This window comes from Cololabis saira, chromosome 4 (genome assembly GCF_033807715.1).
Source record: "Cololabis saira isolate AMF1-May2022 chromosome 4, fColSai1.1, whole genome shotgun sequence".
Classification (NCBI taxonomy): domain Eukaryota; kingdom Metazoa; phylum Chordata; class Actinopteri; order Beloniformes; family Belonidae; genus Cololabis; species Cololabis saira.
Genome location: NC_084590.1, coordinates 29,399,263 through 29,418,203, shown reverse-complemented (window position 1 = coordinate 29,418,203; position 18,941 = coordinate 29,399,263). Strand labels below are relative to the sequence as shown.

General features: G+C 41.0%; 1 protein-coding gene across 1 annotated transcript; it reads left to right on the top strand.

Annotated features, from left to right (window-relative positions):
* The first annotated feature begins 454 nt into the window (after nucleotides 1–454).
* On the top strand, nucleotides 455–17,625 carry LOC133442523 (uncharacterized). The gene is made up of 13 exons (XM_061720532.1): nucleotides 455–726; nucleotides 819–976; nucleotides 1,245–1,385; nucleotides 1,712–1,853; nucleotides 2,072–2,223; nucleotides 2,425–2,550; nucleotides 2,703–2,892; nucleotides 3,466–3,540; nucleotides 12,548–12,676; nucleotides 13,528–13,587; nucleotides 13,655–13,756; nucleotides 17,261–17,412; nucleotides 17,500–17,625. The coding sequence occupies exons 1-13, from the start codon at nucleotides 561–563 to the stop codon at nucleotides 17,623–17,625; spliced, it is 1,719 nt and encodes a 572-aa protein (XP_061576516.1). The 5' UTR covers nucleotides 455–560.
* The last annotated feature ends 1,316 nt before the right edge of the window (nucleotides 17,626–18,941 follow it).

Below are 18,941 nucleotides of genomic sequence, written 5' to 3'. Positions count from 1 at the left end.
TAAAGTCACAGACTCAGAGTCCGCTCTTCATTAGAATTTACATTTAATGTAAATAACTGTTAAACAGTAGAAACCAGAGTGCCTGTTTCACCACGATGTCATACCAAAGTATGAAATGGACAAGACTGTAGTAGGACAGTTGTGTTGTGTGAATTTCACTTGATAATTACTTTTCATAGACATCTACAGAAAATCTATATTTTAACAACCATCACATAAAAAAAATCTATCTAACTCACAATATTCGGTGCCTGAATATTTGCTTCGAAAACAAAAAGTTTAAAACTCCTACCTCGAGGTAAAACCCCTGATGATGCTTACTATATGTCAGTAATGAATAGATTCAAATACCCCACTTTTAACACTTCTTACTTCTTCATTTTAACTATTAATTGAATTGAATTATTTTGGTTACATAAAGTGAGCTTGTGCCACGTACATTTTTTCTTTTTCAGCATTCATTTAGGGGGGTAAAAAAGTATTTAAATGTGTCAGATTATGTTTTCTATTTAAAATATCATATATATCTTATATATGTGGTGTCATTTAAATTAGGAGAGATGCGTCTTCAAAGTTCAAACACGTGTTTGCCCGCTCTGTTGGGGATGGAGTATCCCGATCCTATGGGATCAGGCCTCACCGTACCTGTGCTTGGGTGTCAGATTGATCCAGCATCAGGGAATCCAATACCCTTGGCTGGAACCATGGAGGATCTGAATGGAAAAGGTATTGCTGTAAAGCAATATCTCATTCATCATCAATAATATTACACTGTAATAGAAACTGTGAATTCTATGCATCTACCTTTGACTTTACAGGGCTGGTTGCAATACGTTATGCTTCTCAGACTGTTGATCCGGTCACTGGGCAGTTGGCCCCAGTAGCTGGAATAAGGCTGGACATGTTTAAAAAGACCATTGTTCCCGTCACGGCTTCATACTGGCTAATGATGGCAGAACAAACTGATAGTGTGCAGGTGGGGAGATAACTATAGAAAACAATATTTTTATATTTGTTCCCATAGCAAAACCTTTCCACTTAGAAATACATTTGGAGATTACAACTCTTCCAATTTCTACTTGCATTTGTTTTGCAATCATGTCAGAGCAGAAGGAGTTTTTGCTGAACTCATGAAACGGATTTTAATGCTTTTAATTAAGTGCTCATTTAATTATTTTCTAATGGTGTTGAATTAAATGGGCAAAATCCTATATTCTTACATTTTATTTTACCTCATATGCCAGGTAGAGGCCCTGCAGAGAGAAGTGTGTGTGAGAAACTCTTACTGTCAGCAGCAAAGGCAGCGTGATGAAGACATTCTTACTGATCTGGATGCAGCCTTATTCCAGTCTCTCCTTCGGATAACAGATGCAAGCTTTGATCAGGTCTGCAGGGAACTTGTGTTTTGATTGGACGTATCTTTTGCAGCTTCTATGCAGACTGCATGGAGGGGGCATTTCAAAGGGGCTGAGTTGTATGAACATATATAAAGACAGGAGAACTATGAATGTTGTTGCAAGCAGCATAGGAAAATAATGTTTGTGCAATCTTGACATCCTGGAAGTAAATGCAGATTTCAAAGCCAGTGTTTATCTGTGTGTTTTCCATTTCCTGGGGTTTCATAGTAGATTTGCTTTTGTGTGCATGTAGCTTGAGAGCAAATATATGCCACTTTGTCATGTTCAAAGTCTAAGCAGGTACTCTCCTGCAGGTCCAGTGGGCAGGGAAGCAGCTAAGGGAAGCAACCATGGAGCTGCAGGACGCGGCACAGACTGAGGCCCAGAGAAGAGCAGCTCAGCGCTCCTTCTTGGCCTTAATCCTGCCCCCACATGTGTTACACATCCTCACATTTGGTAAATTTGCTTGCCAACTGGAAGAATGAGGAAAAGCAAGTAAATGACTTTGATGAGCAGCAGCGCCATTAACGTCATCATCTTTCTAAGAGGAGACAAAACATGCCAGTATCTCATATTCTTACACTCTTGCACTCTTAAGGAATTTACATAATGACACTTCCATATTTTATTTAGGCTAGCACTGCGTGCAGTTATAAATACTCGTTTGTGTCTAGGTGATGAGGATGAATGGGACCAGCACTGCGTTTGGCACTCAGCGCTCATGTCTGGCCTTGATAAGTTGGATGTGTATATGGATCAGCTGCAACAAGAAAAAAAAAAAAGGATGACACAAGCAGGAGTGTGGTCTACAAAACTCCATGCAATGGTCAGAAAAAGGCATTGTGGTTGTTGTTTGTTTTTTTACACAACTTACAGTTCCTGAAACAGTTTGACAGAATGTTTCCTTTTCTATTTTCACCCACAAATGAAAAAATGCACGCTATTGAAAATTGGGCAAGGATCCATATTCATATTACATATATACTGGCATGAACCCCAAAGCATAATGTGGTTATTTGGCTTTCAGGAGAGTGAGCTAAGACAGAGAGAGCTTTGGGAGCAGTGTAGTTCCAGACAGACGGAGCTGGAGACTGCTCTCAGCTCGTTGCATTTTGACAGAAATCTTTCTCAGCTGCGTGCCGACACTGCTCAGGTAAAACCATACACCCTAAACCGCACCGAATGAATGAATGACACAGTATTACAATGCACTAAAATATATAATGAAGACAATCTGATTGATATTAATGGATGATTTAATCTGCTTAGTTGCATAAATTGAACTTCTTGTGCTTGTCTGTCCAGGCAGTACTGTGTGGGAACTTTTGGTTCAGGGAGTATGGTCTGGTTCAATGCAGTGGCCATGAGCCAAATATAAGGATGATGGGTCTGCTCCAGCAGAGAGCATTGCCTGTGCTCAAGAGGCTAAGCCAGTTGCTGGGAGAAAAACAGCCACCCAGCTTTTCCCCCAGTACCTGCAATCAGCACATCTCTGGTACAGAAGCAGTGCTAGACAGCGGTACAATATTTACCAAATGACCTACAGCAGTGTCTCCCAACCCTGGTCCTGGGGACACACTGTCCTGCATGTTTTAGATTTGTCCCTGCATTGACACACCTGATTCTAATTAATGGTCCTCACTTGTATCTGGGTGCTGAAGCAGGGGAACATCTAAAATATGCAGGACAGTGTGCCCCGAGGAGCAGGGTCGGGAAACACTTACATACAGGGTGCTTGTCGAGAACATTTTTTAATATATACTGAAATTACTTCTCTATTTATGCCCAAGATGTCTTGCAATCAACAAATCCCAATGATTGCATGAAAACCAAACTTTCTTCCAAGGACCCCCATCTTAGACAAATGTTTTCAGATGTAGAGTCACACCCTGCTGATACTGCCTGTAGTAGCAAACATTTAATACATAATTTATTAACATTTTTTTAATAGACCCTGGAAAAGAGAAAAAGTAAGACAGTGTTGCTAATCGTTTATCATGGATTGCTAATAAATTGAGAATTTTCTTATTTTATTTTTTACATAATTCTGACTTCTCACATGTTGTAGGTTTGTCAACAAAGCAGGCCTATTGTCTGGAGATACCCTCTAGAGTCTGGACAGCATCTGTGCCTGTAGTTAAAGGTATGTTTTTTGCAAGCCTCATAATAACATGACTCTAAAGTGCTTGAGGAATGTCATGACGTGGATAGCCTCACTTATAGTTTTAACAGTCATTGTAAATATATTTTGGATCAGATTGCTCCTGTTAAATCTAATTTAGTGATTAAGAAAATCCCATGTCCATGGATTAATGTCTGTATTCAGGACATGAAGCATCTCTGTTGGAAAACAGAGCGTCTGTGGAAATCCACCAAATTTGAGGTACATAGATTGCATCTTAGGGAACAGATGTTTTCCTTAAATGAAATGATAAAAAATGCCAGATCTGACTTCTTTCGTCAGTTGATAGTTTTAAATAACAAGAAGCCCCAAGTTGTGTTTGACACCACTAGTTCTCTTGTGTGTCCTGTTGCTTATGCTACACCTGTTTCTTGCAAAGCTGAAAGCAATGCATTTTAAAAGTATTTTATCAGGAAAATCCAGGATATTAAGGCTAAACTTCCACTCCCCTCGTTTTATAATCCTGTTGTTGAGCCTGCACCCCATAATTGGTCTTTTAATCCTGTAACCCAAGCTGATATTTCAGCTTTGGTAACCAGAATGAAGCCCACTTTTTGTCCATATGATGCTCTTCACTGTAAACTCTTTTTATAAGTGTTCGATGCCATTGGCCGCTAGGTTACTAAGCTGGTTAATACCTCACTGTCTTCTGGTGTTTTCCCCAGTTCCTTTAAACATGCCTTTGTGGAACCAGTTCTCAAAAAACCTAGTTTGGATCCCACCGATCCAAGTAGTTTTAGGCCAATATAAAAGCTCACATTTCTGTCTAAAGTCTTAGAGAAAGTGGTCTCTGAACAATTAACTTCCGTTTTGGAAAAGTGCAACATCTTTGACCCTTTTCAGTCCGGTTCTTCACAAGCATCACTACAGAAACTGCCCTGCTCAAGGTATCTAGTGAAATTATGATTTCTGCAGACCCTGGGAAATGCACTGTTCTGATCTTGTTGGATCTTTCTTCGGCATTTGACACTGTCAATCATGAAATCTTGCTAACAAGACTGCGGGATTTGGTTGGAATGTCTGGACCTGTTTGTGGTTCATTTCTATTTTTTGTCAGGAAGGAGCTTTAGTGTTTGAGCAAACCAGCTCTGACTCTGCTGATTTGTTGTGTGGTAAACCTCAGGGCTCGGTTTTGGGTCAACTTTTGTTTTTATTATATGCTCTCCTGTTGGCTAAGAAAATCCAGGAGTTGTGTGATGTTTCATACCATTTATTTGCAGACAATATCCAGCTGCACTGCTCTTTTAAGGGTTCTGAGATTACAAATTGAATTCCTTGATGGAGTGCCTTGTGTGGCCTTATACAGTTTAAGGGCGCACGTGAGATTCTGGGATGACCAATACACCAGGGACAAACTGTTGTGAAAATACAAAGTCTTATTTTATTTAGACCCCGTCCACACGTAGCCGGGTATTTTTAAAAACGAATATTTCCCCCCTCCGTTTATAAAAAAATTTGCATCCACACATAACCGAAGATCTGCGTTTTCGACCACATTCATAAGCATTCTAACCTGTAGTAGATCATCTGCGGCTCCCGGGGAAGCTGCACTCCGCGGGCACCGTAGGGTGCGCGTCGCCGCGTACCCTACGGTTGTAGGCTCTGTGTCGGTGGCAGTAAGCGGTGGTCAAGACCAGAGACCATTTATTTAATAGCTTGGAGAACAGATGCTGGATCATCTGTAGTAAACAAAAGGCGCACGTGAGAGCAGATTTGTTGTTGTTTTGGCGCATAATGTGACGTTCGAAAACGCAAAACTCCGAGTTTTCAAAAATCTTCACTTTGCCCGGAGTTTTTTTAAAGCTTCGTTTATTTGCGTTTTCGTGTGGATGACAGGTCAAAACGTAGGAAAATATCTCCGGTTTAGCAGATATCCGCAGATATCCGGCTACGTGTGGACGGGGTCTTAATGTCTGTAAAAACCAGGATTCTTGTTAAAACAATACAATATATAACACAATCACATCTCCGTATTTTGGGGCAGGGATGAGGGGATTCTCGCTAAGGACAGGGCTGAGGCCCACCAGCAGGGGGGGTTACCAGAGGAATGGATCAATGGTCCAAAGATTCACACCATGCAGACACACGTGTCACACTAACTGTAAACTAAAAGAAAGTAAATTAAATAAACCAAGAACTAAAAACGTAGGATAATATAAATCAAGAGGCACAGCAAACTAAGGAAAACTAAGCATACGTGAAATTCACACACACGGAAAATAAAGCACCATCACAAAGGATTGGCTTGCCACCCCGCCGTGGACGCTCAGCACCTGGAAAGCAAAGAAACCAAGAAAAAGGGGTATTAGGAGATGATCAATCAAAGACAAACATACAAAACCAAATATGAACAGCACAAAAGTATGGAAAGAAAAATAAAGAAATTAACCAATGTGGTTACCAACCACACACAACGTAGGAACTCAACAAGCTCTCGAGCCCCAAACCAAATATATAAAAAAAAAAAAAAAAAAAAAAAGAATAAACCGAGCCCAAAAACCTATTGGTTATCTGCAGTTATAAGTAGACCTCCTGCCAATAGGTTTAAAGCAGGGGCAACAAAAATAACACAAATTAACCCAAAAGAAGAATATCCCTCACACCACGCTCCAAACACACACACACACGCTCTCTCTCACACACACACACACACACACACACGCACAATTGCTAAAAACTAAGTCTATCAAAAAGTCTTGGATGCTCGAAGGTCTTGCAGCCTCTTCACGTGAGCGTCAGTCCAGTCAGACCACGGTTCTGGGTTTTTCCCGTAGACAAGAACACTGGCAAGAACGGCAGTGGGGGCTAAAACCAGCAACACCTAAGGACGTACAAAACACTTAATTGATGCCACAAATAACTGCAGCGAGATCGGGATTCATAAAGATAAAAAGACACATACCAGGCGATGTAAGGCTTCTTAATCATTCTAAAGCGGTTCGCTGAATTTCACGAGTCGTCTGCGCTGCAGACTCTCCCAGCGAGCCAATCATCCTTCAGAAGGCGCAGCTGCGACCGACTGAAAGGACGCTGAACGACGGACGTGCTAGAAAAAGTGATAGGTGCAGGTCGGCAGTAAATTAGACAAAAGTAACCAAAGGGGGCCGTCACAGCATGCTGTAACCAGCCGACTACGTACCAGTTGCATGAATTCTTGCCACAAGATCCGCTTCTGACACGAGCCGGCCAAAGCCACAGGTGGATGAGGAACGAGACAGGAACCGACTGGAACCCGCAGTGGGCGGGGGCGAAGAGTCGCGCTTTCTTTCTGGGTTCACCATCACTTCCCCTTAAATAGGCTGGCGACGCACGCCATTGGTCAAGGCTGCGCACTCACAAATAAGCACTTAAGTGCGTCTTACCACACTTGCACAGATAAATCAGTGGCTCGGAGTATATTCTCTGCGGTTGAACTCAGATAAAACTGAAGTGCTGGTCATTGGCCCTGATGATGCCATTCCAGCTATCAACCAGTTTTTAGGTGATTTGAGTGTCTCATCTAACTCAAGCCTAAAGCCTGAGTTATGGTTCTGCGTCAAAAACGACGCCGTGCCTACGGTGTCACTGTGACGCCATCGTGAACCCTTCGGACTTCTCCGTCACTCCATTTCGCCGCGGTGCAGTACCCCCCGTGACCGCTAATTCGCGATCTTTTTCTGAATGGTTTATCCAAGTTTTTCCGGTCACAGTGAATCAAAGAGATAAGGACAAGTATTGTGCAAAAAAACAAAACCAAAAAAATCACACATACACGAAGAAAAGAGCGCTGAAAGTTCACGACTGCTTCAAACCGGAAACCGGAAATGCGTTGCTACCAAGCGAACCAATCACAGCCCTCTCGTCTGCGTTTGGTCTGCGTCGCCTCGGCACGTAGTTACAATTTTTGGGAGGTGCACGTCAGTGACGGCGTGTAGTACGCGTCGACGCGTACCTTACGGCGTAGGCATGGCGTCGTTTTGACGCAGAACCATAACTCAGCCTTAAGACATCTTGGTGTTGTCTTTGACAAAGACATGTCATTAGAATGACACTCCAAACAGCTGATGAGGAACTGTTTTTATCAGTTAAGGAATATTTCGGAAATAAGAACAGTTGTTTCAAAAAATGATCTGGAGCTAATTAGGGCCCGAGCACTGACAGTGCGAAGGCCCTATTGTATCTGTAGGAATTTTTTTTTTTTCCTTCCAACGAAATGAGGGCTTTTTTGCCCCCCTAAACGTGCCTCAAAAGTCACCAAATTTTGCATGCAAGCCAGGCCAGGCGAAAAATTTGATATCTAATGGTTTGCATTAGGGTTGTCCCGATCAGGATTTTTTAGCTCCCGATCCGATCCCAATCACTTGAGTTTGAGTATCTGCCGATCCCGATTTTTCCCGATCCGATCACTTTTTTTGGCTCCCGATACATTTCCGATACTTTTTCCCAATCAGATACATTTTGGCAAAGAATTAAGTAAAAAAGTAAAGTAAAAAAAAGTAAAGTAAATTAAGTAAAAAACTGTATTGTCCATTCTCTCCAACATGGACATATTTTTGTTTTTTCACTGACTGCATCATTGGATCAAAACAAAGCTTATCAGCTCTGGTGCCACAAAATGTAGAAACATGAAATTGTAAACTAAAACAAAAAGTTCAGAATAGTAAAATAACAAAAATAAATCAATTTCACTTCAAAAGGAGGTAGTTTACTTACAAGGTTTAAAAGTTGAATGACATCCAGTCAAACTCACAATCAATAAGAAAATGAAAATACATTTTGGCTTAACCGTAGTGCAGAATTCTCAACAGCATGAAATGAATAGCAGCAGATATTCATTGTGGCTGTTATAGTTTTCTGTCACTGTGTTGTGCTGATGTCACGCAGAGCGTAGGAACCAATTGTGGTTGTTCAGACACGGACCCTTTAGACCGTAACACCAGCCTGCAAAATAGCAGTCCGTCATCCCTGTGTTGTTACCGAGTCAATAAAGTGGACCAAAAGATGATTTACGAGTGACGGATAATCATTTACATAACACTACAGTCACTTTTCTCCGACAGCTTTTCTTTGTTTTTAAAACTTTCAGACCGTTTATCTGAGCGTAGCCTAGCTGCTGTTAGCTCTCTGTTAGCCACGCTTCCTTCCCCACCAGCACAAACGATTCTTCAGCCGCCGGCGCTGCCCAAAATCTTACAATAAACACACATCAACTGTCTGTATTGTTAAATGCAATTATAAAATGATTAAATAATTAATATATGTTAAAACATAGGCACAGAGCAATAAGCAAACAAATAAGACGAACTGGCCTGGAGCTGCTGGAGCCGCTCTGAGCTGCAGCTGGGGCTCAGAGCAGAGCCGCCCGGCTCTTCTGGCCGCTGCGCCGACTCCGCGCTCCCAGCGCTACCGGGTCGCGGAGTCGGAAACCAGCCGGCCGAGCCATAACAGTATGTCCCGATACTTTTTTGGCCGATCCCGATCTTTTGAAAATGACGTGATCGGGACAACACTAGTTTGCATTAATGGGCGTGGCAAAATGGCTCAACAGCGCCCCCTAGAAAACTTCGTGCCTCAAGCCCCACAATACGGTTTGACGTACATGCACTGAAATCGCTACACACCTGTATCATGTCACAACTTAAAGAAAAGTCTCTTGGCCCCATGGCCGAAACCGAACAGGAAGTTGGCCATTTTGAATTAATCGTGTAATTTTGGCGCAATTTATGCCATTTCTTCGGCCGCTTCTTCGCCCGAACCGTAATGTGCACCCAGGTGTGTTATATATCAAAATGTGCGTCTAGATCCTGCGACGAGGAGCATTAATTTTCTCAGTCAAAAGCGTTACCTTGGCGACGCTAAACGCCAAAAAGCGTGCCACCCCTTCATCTGATTGGTCCATATTTGATAGTTCCTACTTTCTGCCATAACTTTTAAACGGGTTGTGATAAAGACATGTGGGTGGTGTCATCAGACTCGTTTTTGAGTCCTTGAACATAATTGGTGCAAATTAGCCCCGCCCCATCTAGTTTGGACTACTGCAACAGTTTGTTTTCTTGCTTAAACAAGAAAGAACTGCCTCTTTTCAGCAAGTCCAAAATTCTGCAGCAAGGTTGCTGACCTGCTCAAATATAAGGGCTCACATCACCCCAATTTTAAACTCTTCACTGGCTTTCCGTCCCTTTTTGGTTTTAACTTTAAAATCTTGGTGATGACATTTAGAGCCCTGCATGGTCAGGCCCCCTCCTATATCAACGATCTACTAGGCCCCTACACTCCATCTCGGAGGCTGAGGTCATGTGACAGGAGCCTACTCATGGTGCCTCGTACCCGCTTTAAGACTCGAGGAGATCACTCCTTCCAGGCCGTCGCACCGAGGCTGTGGTACAATCTCCCGCTGTCTCTCGCCAATATGTTCTCTGGACTCAATGCTTTTAAGAACAAACTTAAAACCCACCTGTTTCTCCAAGCTTTTAAACATCAGTAGTGAGAGGGTTGTTTTATGACCATCATGTTGATTTTATGTACTTTTATTCTAGGAGTTTTTTTTATCTGTATCATCTTGTTTTTATTGTATTTTTACTTTTATTGTATTGTTTTATTTTTTGTGAAGCACCTTGTGACATTCCCTTGTCTGTGAAAGGTGCTATATAAATAAACTTTACTTACTTACTTACTTACTTACTTACTTACTTACTTACTTACTTACTTACTTACTTACTTACTTACTTACTTACTTACTTACTTACTTACTTACTTACTTACTTACTTACTTACTTACTTACTTACTTACTTACTGACATATCAGTGTGCGGCTACAGTGTGCATGTGCATAATGTGTAGAATAAGTAGTTCACTGTGGGGGCTGCTTCCTGTGAAGTAGCACTGCTATATCACAGGAAGGAGTTGAAACCGACTTTGGTTTCCTCATACGGTCTTAAAGCTTTCACAGGGAAACAGAGAAGGTCCACTAATACATGTCATGTCAAACAAACTAGTACAAGTAAAATAGACAAATATTAAATATTTCTATAATTTTTTCTTTAACTTAACACAGTCAAATATATTTTTCTCTGTCAAACAACAGCTGAAGTACTATCCACTATGTAACAGTCAGAGAGAACATTATTCATGCCAAGTGGGCGTGTTTGATACGATTTGTCTACAAGCCGTAATGGGACATTAATAAAATATTGACTGAACCTCTGATTGAAAATACAAACAAATATGCAAATGTGTGAGAACTGGATGACCACATGGATATATCACCAGTGTCACTATAAACTATGGCCAGTTCCTTCAAGAAAATCTGTCATATGACACGATTTCACAGAGAGGCCACAGTGTCTGAAAAAGTCACACAGCCCTCCCACATGTAGCAGAAATGCCCCTCAAAGTGTATGAGTTTGAAGATGTCATACAGACACGGCTTCATAACAGACACCTCAACTCAATTTTATTTGTAGAACACTTTTCAAACATCAGTGACCCAAAGTGCTTGACAAAACAAAAAAAAAAAAAACAAGCAAAGTGGGGTGTTGTTCATGCAAGAAGTTATATCAAACCTGATATCTTCATCACCTACATCACATCTTGTGGCTTTAATGTGGTCAGAAGTGACAGAGAGAAGTTTGGAATAACTGATTCACTGGGATGGGGGTGGGAGGTTATTTATTTATTTATTTTTTAAATATTTTTTCACCAGACAGGGTGGGGCTTCTCCAGCTGGACGTAGCGCGTGGAAGGATCACGTTATTCCGGCCAGACCCCCCCCCCACCTGGTGCCCCGGCTGGCCGGAGGGGGCATGTGTAGCCCAGGACTGGTGCATGTTTATGTGAGGGTAGAACATGGGGAGAACATGCAAACTCCACACAGAAAGGCCCTTTCGGGTGGGGGGTTATTTTAAAGTTATTTTAAAGGTAATATAAAGTTCAAGGGGGCTTTTTGTCCTCCACCTGTAGGACTGTTTGAGTTTCACCTTGGCAGACCCACATTGCAGTTGTTGTTAAAAATCCCCCCTTCTAACATTTGTTACCCTCATCCCACATCAAAGTTAAGAAAAAGAAAAACATCACGTCGTTCTGACTACTCAACCACAAAATAAAAGGTTAACAGACAGTAATTCAAACTGTGAGGTAAACATCATAAAATCGTTCATTATCAAGGAGATATTTAAGATCGTCCCATGAATAACTGACAAATACATTAGCTCAACTTGCCCCCCCCAAAAAAGCTGGTATGGGCAGTTGGTAAACTTTTTTATTAACTTCCCTTGAGCTAGTCGTTATTTTGTTTCCAATATCCATAAATATATAGCATAAGTCCAAGCATATTGACGGTTATCATTTGCATAACTCATCAACTGCCAGGAAGCCTCTAATGCAACAACTGCATATCTGTTTTTGTCACTATGTCACACATCAACATTAATGAAACTAACCCACACCGCTACTGACAAAATCATGGCAAAACAACTAAAAAAACGGCTCAAGAAAGTGATGATGGAGGAGCAAGCGACTTAACTTCCATGTATATAGGGGAACATGCTGAGCCAAAAATGTCAAAACTTGATATGTACAGCTTTTTGTGCGTCTTTGAAGCAAAAATTATGGCCTTAAATGTTTTTATAACTTTTCACTGTGGTGTTCACGTCTATGAAATGTATATACTGGATATTCTTTAGTTTATGCATTAAAGACACCATCAACTAAGGTAGTGAACATTTTCTATCCTCCTAAACTGACCTCTTTCCTTATCCATTAACTTGCTTAATACTTTTCACTTTAAAGGCCTCATCAATGAAATTTCAGGTCCACAAATTGTCCTAAAGTTAGTTAGAATGCTTGTTTATTCTGAGGCCTTTTGGTTAACGTGTAGGGATTAACTTTTTTTCTTTTAGCTTCTTTTACTTTTTGTCTCTCCTTTTTTTTACTTTTACATGTGACGATTATTAATTTCATATAGTGAAAAGGTTTTCTTTATGTTTACAAGGAATATCCACCCAGTCTTTGAGGGACCCTGTTAGCCTGGCTCAGTCTCAGGACGCGAGTCTTCAGACCAGTTCAGAGCCGGCTCACAACTCACAAAGACGGATCGCATCTTCTGGCATTCATTCTCAGGGTGAGACAGAGCAGTCTGATTTTAATGAATGAGAAAAACATTTTCACACTGCAGTGAACTGATATGCGGGAGTTCATGTGTTTGATGTAGCCTTATGCAGACATTGTCTACTTTTTAACAGACTACCTTATGAGAACATACACACAAATGTAACCATTTAAGCTATTATGACTTAAAAAAACATTCAATGAAATGATAACTGTTGATAAATGTAATATATAACCTGCCAAGGAACTATTTCAGTAACATGGGAGTGCCTGGATAATCATAGCATTTTATGCCATTGCATCAAGAAATGTAACTGAAAACTGTACGATGTTAAGAAGAAGCCATTTAGTTTTATGGGACAAGGGTCCTTTCAGATGGACAGAAAGCCATTGGAAACTATTTTTGTGGTGATTAGATCATGGTTCAGCTTGATTTTTGGAAACAATAGTTCTATGTGTGAAAGACTAGAGAGAACATCCATGTTGTTATTTAAATTTATTTCATTTTAATGTTTTATTAAATGTAATTTATTTTTATGGCTCCAATTCAATTTGATTCAATTTCTTTCATTTCAATAATAAATTATTAATCCATGAAGAGAAATAATATAATGTAAAACTATTATATTATATCATTAAATACGCCTGCTTTTTCCAGTTCAGGATCATGGGGAGTCATTAGGTTGTATTTTTTCTTATCCTCATTTCCTATATTGTTGGAACATATCAAATAAAGGATATCGAAAGTATTTATGAGGCATCAATAGACCCCCCCCCCCTTTCTTTAAAAAACACAGAAACTGACTTACTGGCTGGGATGGAAGTAACTTTTGTTAAAAATGTTGCTTTTCTTTTGACCAACAGAGAGCCAACAGTTGAAGGAATCAGCCCAGTGTTTACACACTGCGGTTCCCACATTTCCAGGTATTTGTTGTAATACATATATAGTAGCTATACTGCAGTTTATCAAACCATGGTTCTGATTCCCCAGAAGAGGAGTGGACCAAGCTGCTGAAGCTATCTCCTCTATTCCAACTCTTAACAGCGGTGGAGCAGCAGCTGAAGGGCTGGGGCAGTAAGGCAGGGCTTCTTGGTAAGTTTCTTTTATGATTATTACGTTTTTGACGGACCAAAGCACCTCAGCTGGAAACATGAAATACGTGTTTATAGAGTTTGTAGAGCTGCATCTCAAACCAGAACTTTTTGGAAAGTGCACAATATAGAGATGAGGATTTTGACAAAGTCAGGATAAACATCACTCAAAATTAGTTCTTGAGATATTTCATCCAATTAACTAATGATTACAAACATACACTGAAGCAGACAGAGGGAGGTATCTTGATGGGGGAACAAATGCTTTAGCAGGTGTTCACGCCCCCATCATTCCTACACAAGCTACTAAATTAGTTCCTCTATGACCCTAATCCGTAGTACCTGTTACTCTTATGTGCTTATGTGGCCTTAAACAGTTTAAGGGCGCACGTGAGATTCTAATGACCAATACACCAGAGACAAACTGTTGTGAAAATACAAATTCTTATTTTATTTATTGTCTGTAAAAACCAGGATTCTTGTTAAAACAATACAATATATAACACAATCACATCTCCGTATTTTGGGGTAGGGATGAGGGGATCCTCGCTAAGGACAGGGCTGAGGCCCACCAGCAGGGGGGGTTACCAGAGGAATGGATCAATGGTCCAAAGATTCACACCATGCAGACACACTAACTGTAAACCAACAGGAAGTAAATTAAATGAACCAAAAACTGCAAACGTAGGATAATATAAATCAAGAAGCACAGCAAACTAAGGAAAACTAAGCATACGTGAAATTCATACACACGGAAAATAGAGCACCATCACCCAAAGGATTGGCTTGCCACCCCGCCGTGGACGCTCAACACCTGGAAAGCAAAGAAACCAAAAAAAGGGTATTAGGAGATGAACAAACATACAAAACCAAATATAAACAGCACAAAAGTAATAGAAAGAAAAAGAAATTAACCAATGTGGTTACCAACCACAAACGACGTATGAACTCAACAAGCTCTCGAGCCCTAAAACAAATATATGGAAAGAAAAAGAAAACACAATAAACCCGGCCCAAAAACCTTATTGGTTATCTGCAGTTATACAAATGAACCTCCTGCCAATAGGTTTAAAGCAGGGGCAACAAAAAGAACACAAATTAACCCAAAAGAAGAATATCCCTCACACCACGCTCCAAACACACACTCACACACTCCCTCACACACACGCGCACAATTGCTAAAACTTAGTATAAAAAGTATTGGATGCTCGAAGGTCTTGCAGCCTCTTCACGTGAGCGTCAGTCCAGTCAGACCACGGCTCTGGGTTTTTCCCGTAGGCAAGGACGCTGGCAAGAACGGCAGTGGGGGCTAAAACCAGCAACACCTAAGGACGTACACAACACTTAATTGATGCCACAAATAACTGCAGCGAGATCGGGATTCATAAAAAAAAAAGACACATACCAGGCGATGTAAGGCTTCTTAGTCATTCTAAAGCGGCTCGCTGAATTTCACGAGTCGTCTGCGCTGCAGACGCTCCCAGCGAGCCAATCATCCTCAGAAGGCGCAGCTGCGACCGACTGAAAGGACGCTGAACAACGGACGTGCTAGAAAAGTGATCAGATGCAGGTCGGCAGTAAATTAGACAAAAGTAACCAAAGAGGGCCGTCACAGCATGCTGTAACCAGCCGACTATGTACCAGTTGCATGAACTCTTGCCACAAGATCCGCTTCTGACACGAGCCGGCCAAAGCCACAGGTGGATGAGGAACGAGGCAGGAACCGACTGGAACCCGCAGTGGGCGGGGGCGAAGAGTCGCGCTTTCTTTCCGGGTTCACCATCACTTCCCCTTAAATAGGCCGGCGACGCACGCCATTGGTCAAGGCTGCGCACTCACAAATAAGCACTTAAAGCGACACTACGTAACTTTTCCACCTTAATATCATATTTCCAGAGTCATTGTGATGGTACATCAACTTCCAACAGGTTTAATGACACCTTTGTCATGGTCTGAGGGAGTCTGTATCACCTTCACTGGCACTATGTAACTTTGAGGAGCATGGTAGGAACCCTGCCACACTAAAAAACTACAAATCGTTACGACTTTGACTGCTTTACGGCATACGTCACTTCCCCCTCCTTCCCGATTCGCAGTCGAGACGAAAATGGGCGGGGCGTGGAGCGCAGCTCCGCAGAAGCTGTTGCTGTGTTAAGGCTTCAGCAGCTCCACACAACAGACGTGGGGAAAAGATCCTAATGGTTTAACTTTTCAACGGTTTCCTGCTCGGAGGCAGAACCACGCAGGCCAAGTATCTGATATAACAGAGTAAAAGAGTGAAAGAGCCGTCGGCTCGCTTTGGATCGCGGCTGTAACGACCAAACACACAGTAAAGCATGATTTATGGTTCTGCGTTAAATCGACGCAGACCCCCGGCGTAGGGTACGTGGCGACGCGCAACGTACGGTGCGTGTCGTTCTGCGTCGATTTAACGCAGAACCATAAACAGCCTTAAACCACAAACACTCACACAGACGGGCGTTGGATCAAAACTCGGCTTTTATTCCCCACTTCTCCAGCTAAACGCAGTGGCTGGCCAGCTCTCTGCGGAGCAATTAACCCCAATCTTCAGATAAAACTAGTTTGTTGAGGAAAAAATATTAACTCTATTTGTAGCTGCAGAGGAAAAAAATAATCTCACGAGGAAAACAAAAATATTGCTCACGCCTCTTCAACATAATATAGCAGTCAAAAAAAAAGAGGGATACAAAACATGTACTGTATGTTGTACTATTATACAAATTTATTGAAACACATGGCTCTTCAGGGATTCAGGGATCTCTTAGGGATTTCATATGGATCCAGACCGTTAATAATCATTATTTTCTCCATATACTGCTCCCTGGCTTCCTTGTTTAAGGTATCCCGGTAAATTCAAGTTCCTTTCCAGCAGTTTAACATCTTTTTTTGCGTTCCTTCTGTTCACTTGGTGAAACAGAAAAGCATCCCGTCTCCTCTCATCAAAACAAATGCAGCGACGGGACAGGAGTTTTCCGGCAGTACGCGCTGGTGCTCATGGGAAACGTAGTGTTCTTTCTGGTAAAACACTACCGATTTTGTCCACAAGATGCCGCCAAACTCAGAAAAGCTGAAAGTTACGTTGTGCTGCTTTAAGTGCGTCTTACCACACTTACATCAAATGTTGAGGGACTTCTGGTGAGTTCTAACACGCTAACGTGCTGTGTTGAAAACCCATTTCAGCACTAATGGCACTGCCCTGGCAGAACAGTCAATGTATCCACGTACTGCCTTATTCTTTTTTTTTTTTTTTTTTTTATTGATGTTTTTAGAAGAAACAACATACAATGATAACATGGAAACATGTAATCAAAGATACGCATTATACGTACTGCCTTATTCAAAGTCTTTATTGGAACACAAAAAGATAATGTTAAAGATAATTTTAACTTGTGTTTATGTTTGGTTAAAGTAATTTCTTATGAATGAATCGATATGGGCCCAGGAGTGGTATGCCACCTCGCAGTTTGTTCTTTGCTTTGTCAAGACAGAGGCAAACATTTTGTGGATGTCCTCGATGCTCAGTGGGAATGTGAGGGAGAGCTGGTTCTTTTGGAGCTATCAGTCCTCAACCCCAGGGAGTTCCTGGTCTACCAACATGGATTATTCCTGATGCAAACACTGCATGATCTAAAACTGGTTGGTGACCCAGCATCGCTTCATTTGACAGTATCTTTAAGTTTAATTATGTTAGAATAATATGGATTCTTTTTCTCCTTTCAACAGACTCCATCCGTTTCTCTTCAGATAGCAGCTAGCCTCCCAAACAACAACTATGTCAACAATGCCTTCAGAAATTCCTTCTTTTATCAGGTAAAACTGGAGCAATGTAAACATATACCAGTACTTTGAGTTTTTATTTGTACTTCTCAGAACCATTCCAGTAGCACGGGAGAATCTTGACATATTGCGTTGCCCTGACAGTCAAATAATTAGGTATTGCTGTCCGTGTAAAACAATTTACACTGAATGGAAGATGCACATAAAAATAAAGGCATTATCTGAGGAACAACAAATGATTGATAATTAATAATGTGGGATCTCAAACATCAAGACTTTCCATTTATCAGAGCTGCAGTCTGAAGACTAGTTTCTTCTTATACTGTCTGAACTGAAGATAAAAGGTGTATGCGGGTGAGCTTGGTTCCTGCTAAAATCACCAGTGTTCACGCTTCCCATCAGTGCTCATGCAATTTGGTCTGTGGTGAGTTTCACTGTCTGGTTTGAATCACATTCAAGTCAGTTATAAAATTGGGTTGAGTGGGATTCTCAACATGATTATCTTCTAAGATTGTTTTTCTTTTTTTGTTCATAATTTAATGCAAAAATGTGTGCAGTTTGCTTTCTTCTGAATGGCCTATAACATAGCTTTCATCTGGAGGTTTTAATCCACAATGAAACTTTCCAACCATTATGTTTGTAATAGTAAAGTAAATCATTTATTACTTTTATTCATTACATGTTTCTATATTCCAGTTAATCCTTAAAGTCACTTTCACTACCTCAAACTGCGGCCACTACCTCAAACTGCTGCACCTTTAAAATGTTTGTACTGTACATAGAAATACCACATTTGTTTATTGTTTATTTGTTTATTGTTTATTTTTAATACCAAAGAGCGAAATTACTGGAGTCAAATTCCTTGTTGGACAATGTTCGAACCTGGCCAATAAAGCTGATTCTGATTCTGATTCTAAACTATAAACGACAGATCTGTTAACTGTAATTTTTTATGGCAAGATGGACTATATAATAAACTAAATAAAATGTTATTTCACAGCTGTGTTTTAACATGACTTATGAAGGGGTTCTTTATTAGCTGTAGTGCAACTGTAACGTGTTAAGGAGAATGGTCGTGGGTTGTGTGTTGACAGGAAGCAGAGGAGACGCTCTATGTCCGTCGCCAGAGGCTTCAGTCGGTTGGGGGGTTCTCTCTCATGCTGCTCCACTGCCTGTCGCACATCAAAATCAAAGACATGAGCTCCGACTCCAGTCCCGCCTTCCAGAGACTTTTCTTCAAGGTGCAGAAAAACACTCCAAATTTGCACATGTGTATATATCATAGATGCTAGATCCATTTAGTTTCAAACCAAAGCTTGAGGCAGGACTGAATATTCAAGTTCTAGTAGCATTTATAATTCTTGCTGTTGGTAATATTGTTTTTTTTC

Bases quoted from the DNA above. Each gene is read 5' to 3' on its own strand.
- LOC133442523 (XM_061720532.1), top strand. From the start codon at position 561: ATGCGTCTTCAAAGTTCAAACACGTGTTTGCCCGCTCTGTTGGGGATG. The intron at 1,854-2,071 runs GTAAATTTGCTT...GTTTGTGTCTAG, and splicing joins GTTACACATCCTCACATTTG to GTGATGAGGATGAATGGGAC. The intron at 13,757-17,260 runs GTAAGTTTCTTT...TGCTTTGTCAAG, and splicing joins CAGTAAGGCAGGGCTTCTTG to ACAGAGGCAAACATTTTGTG.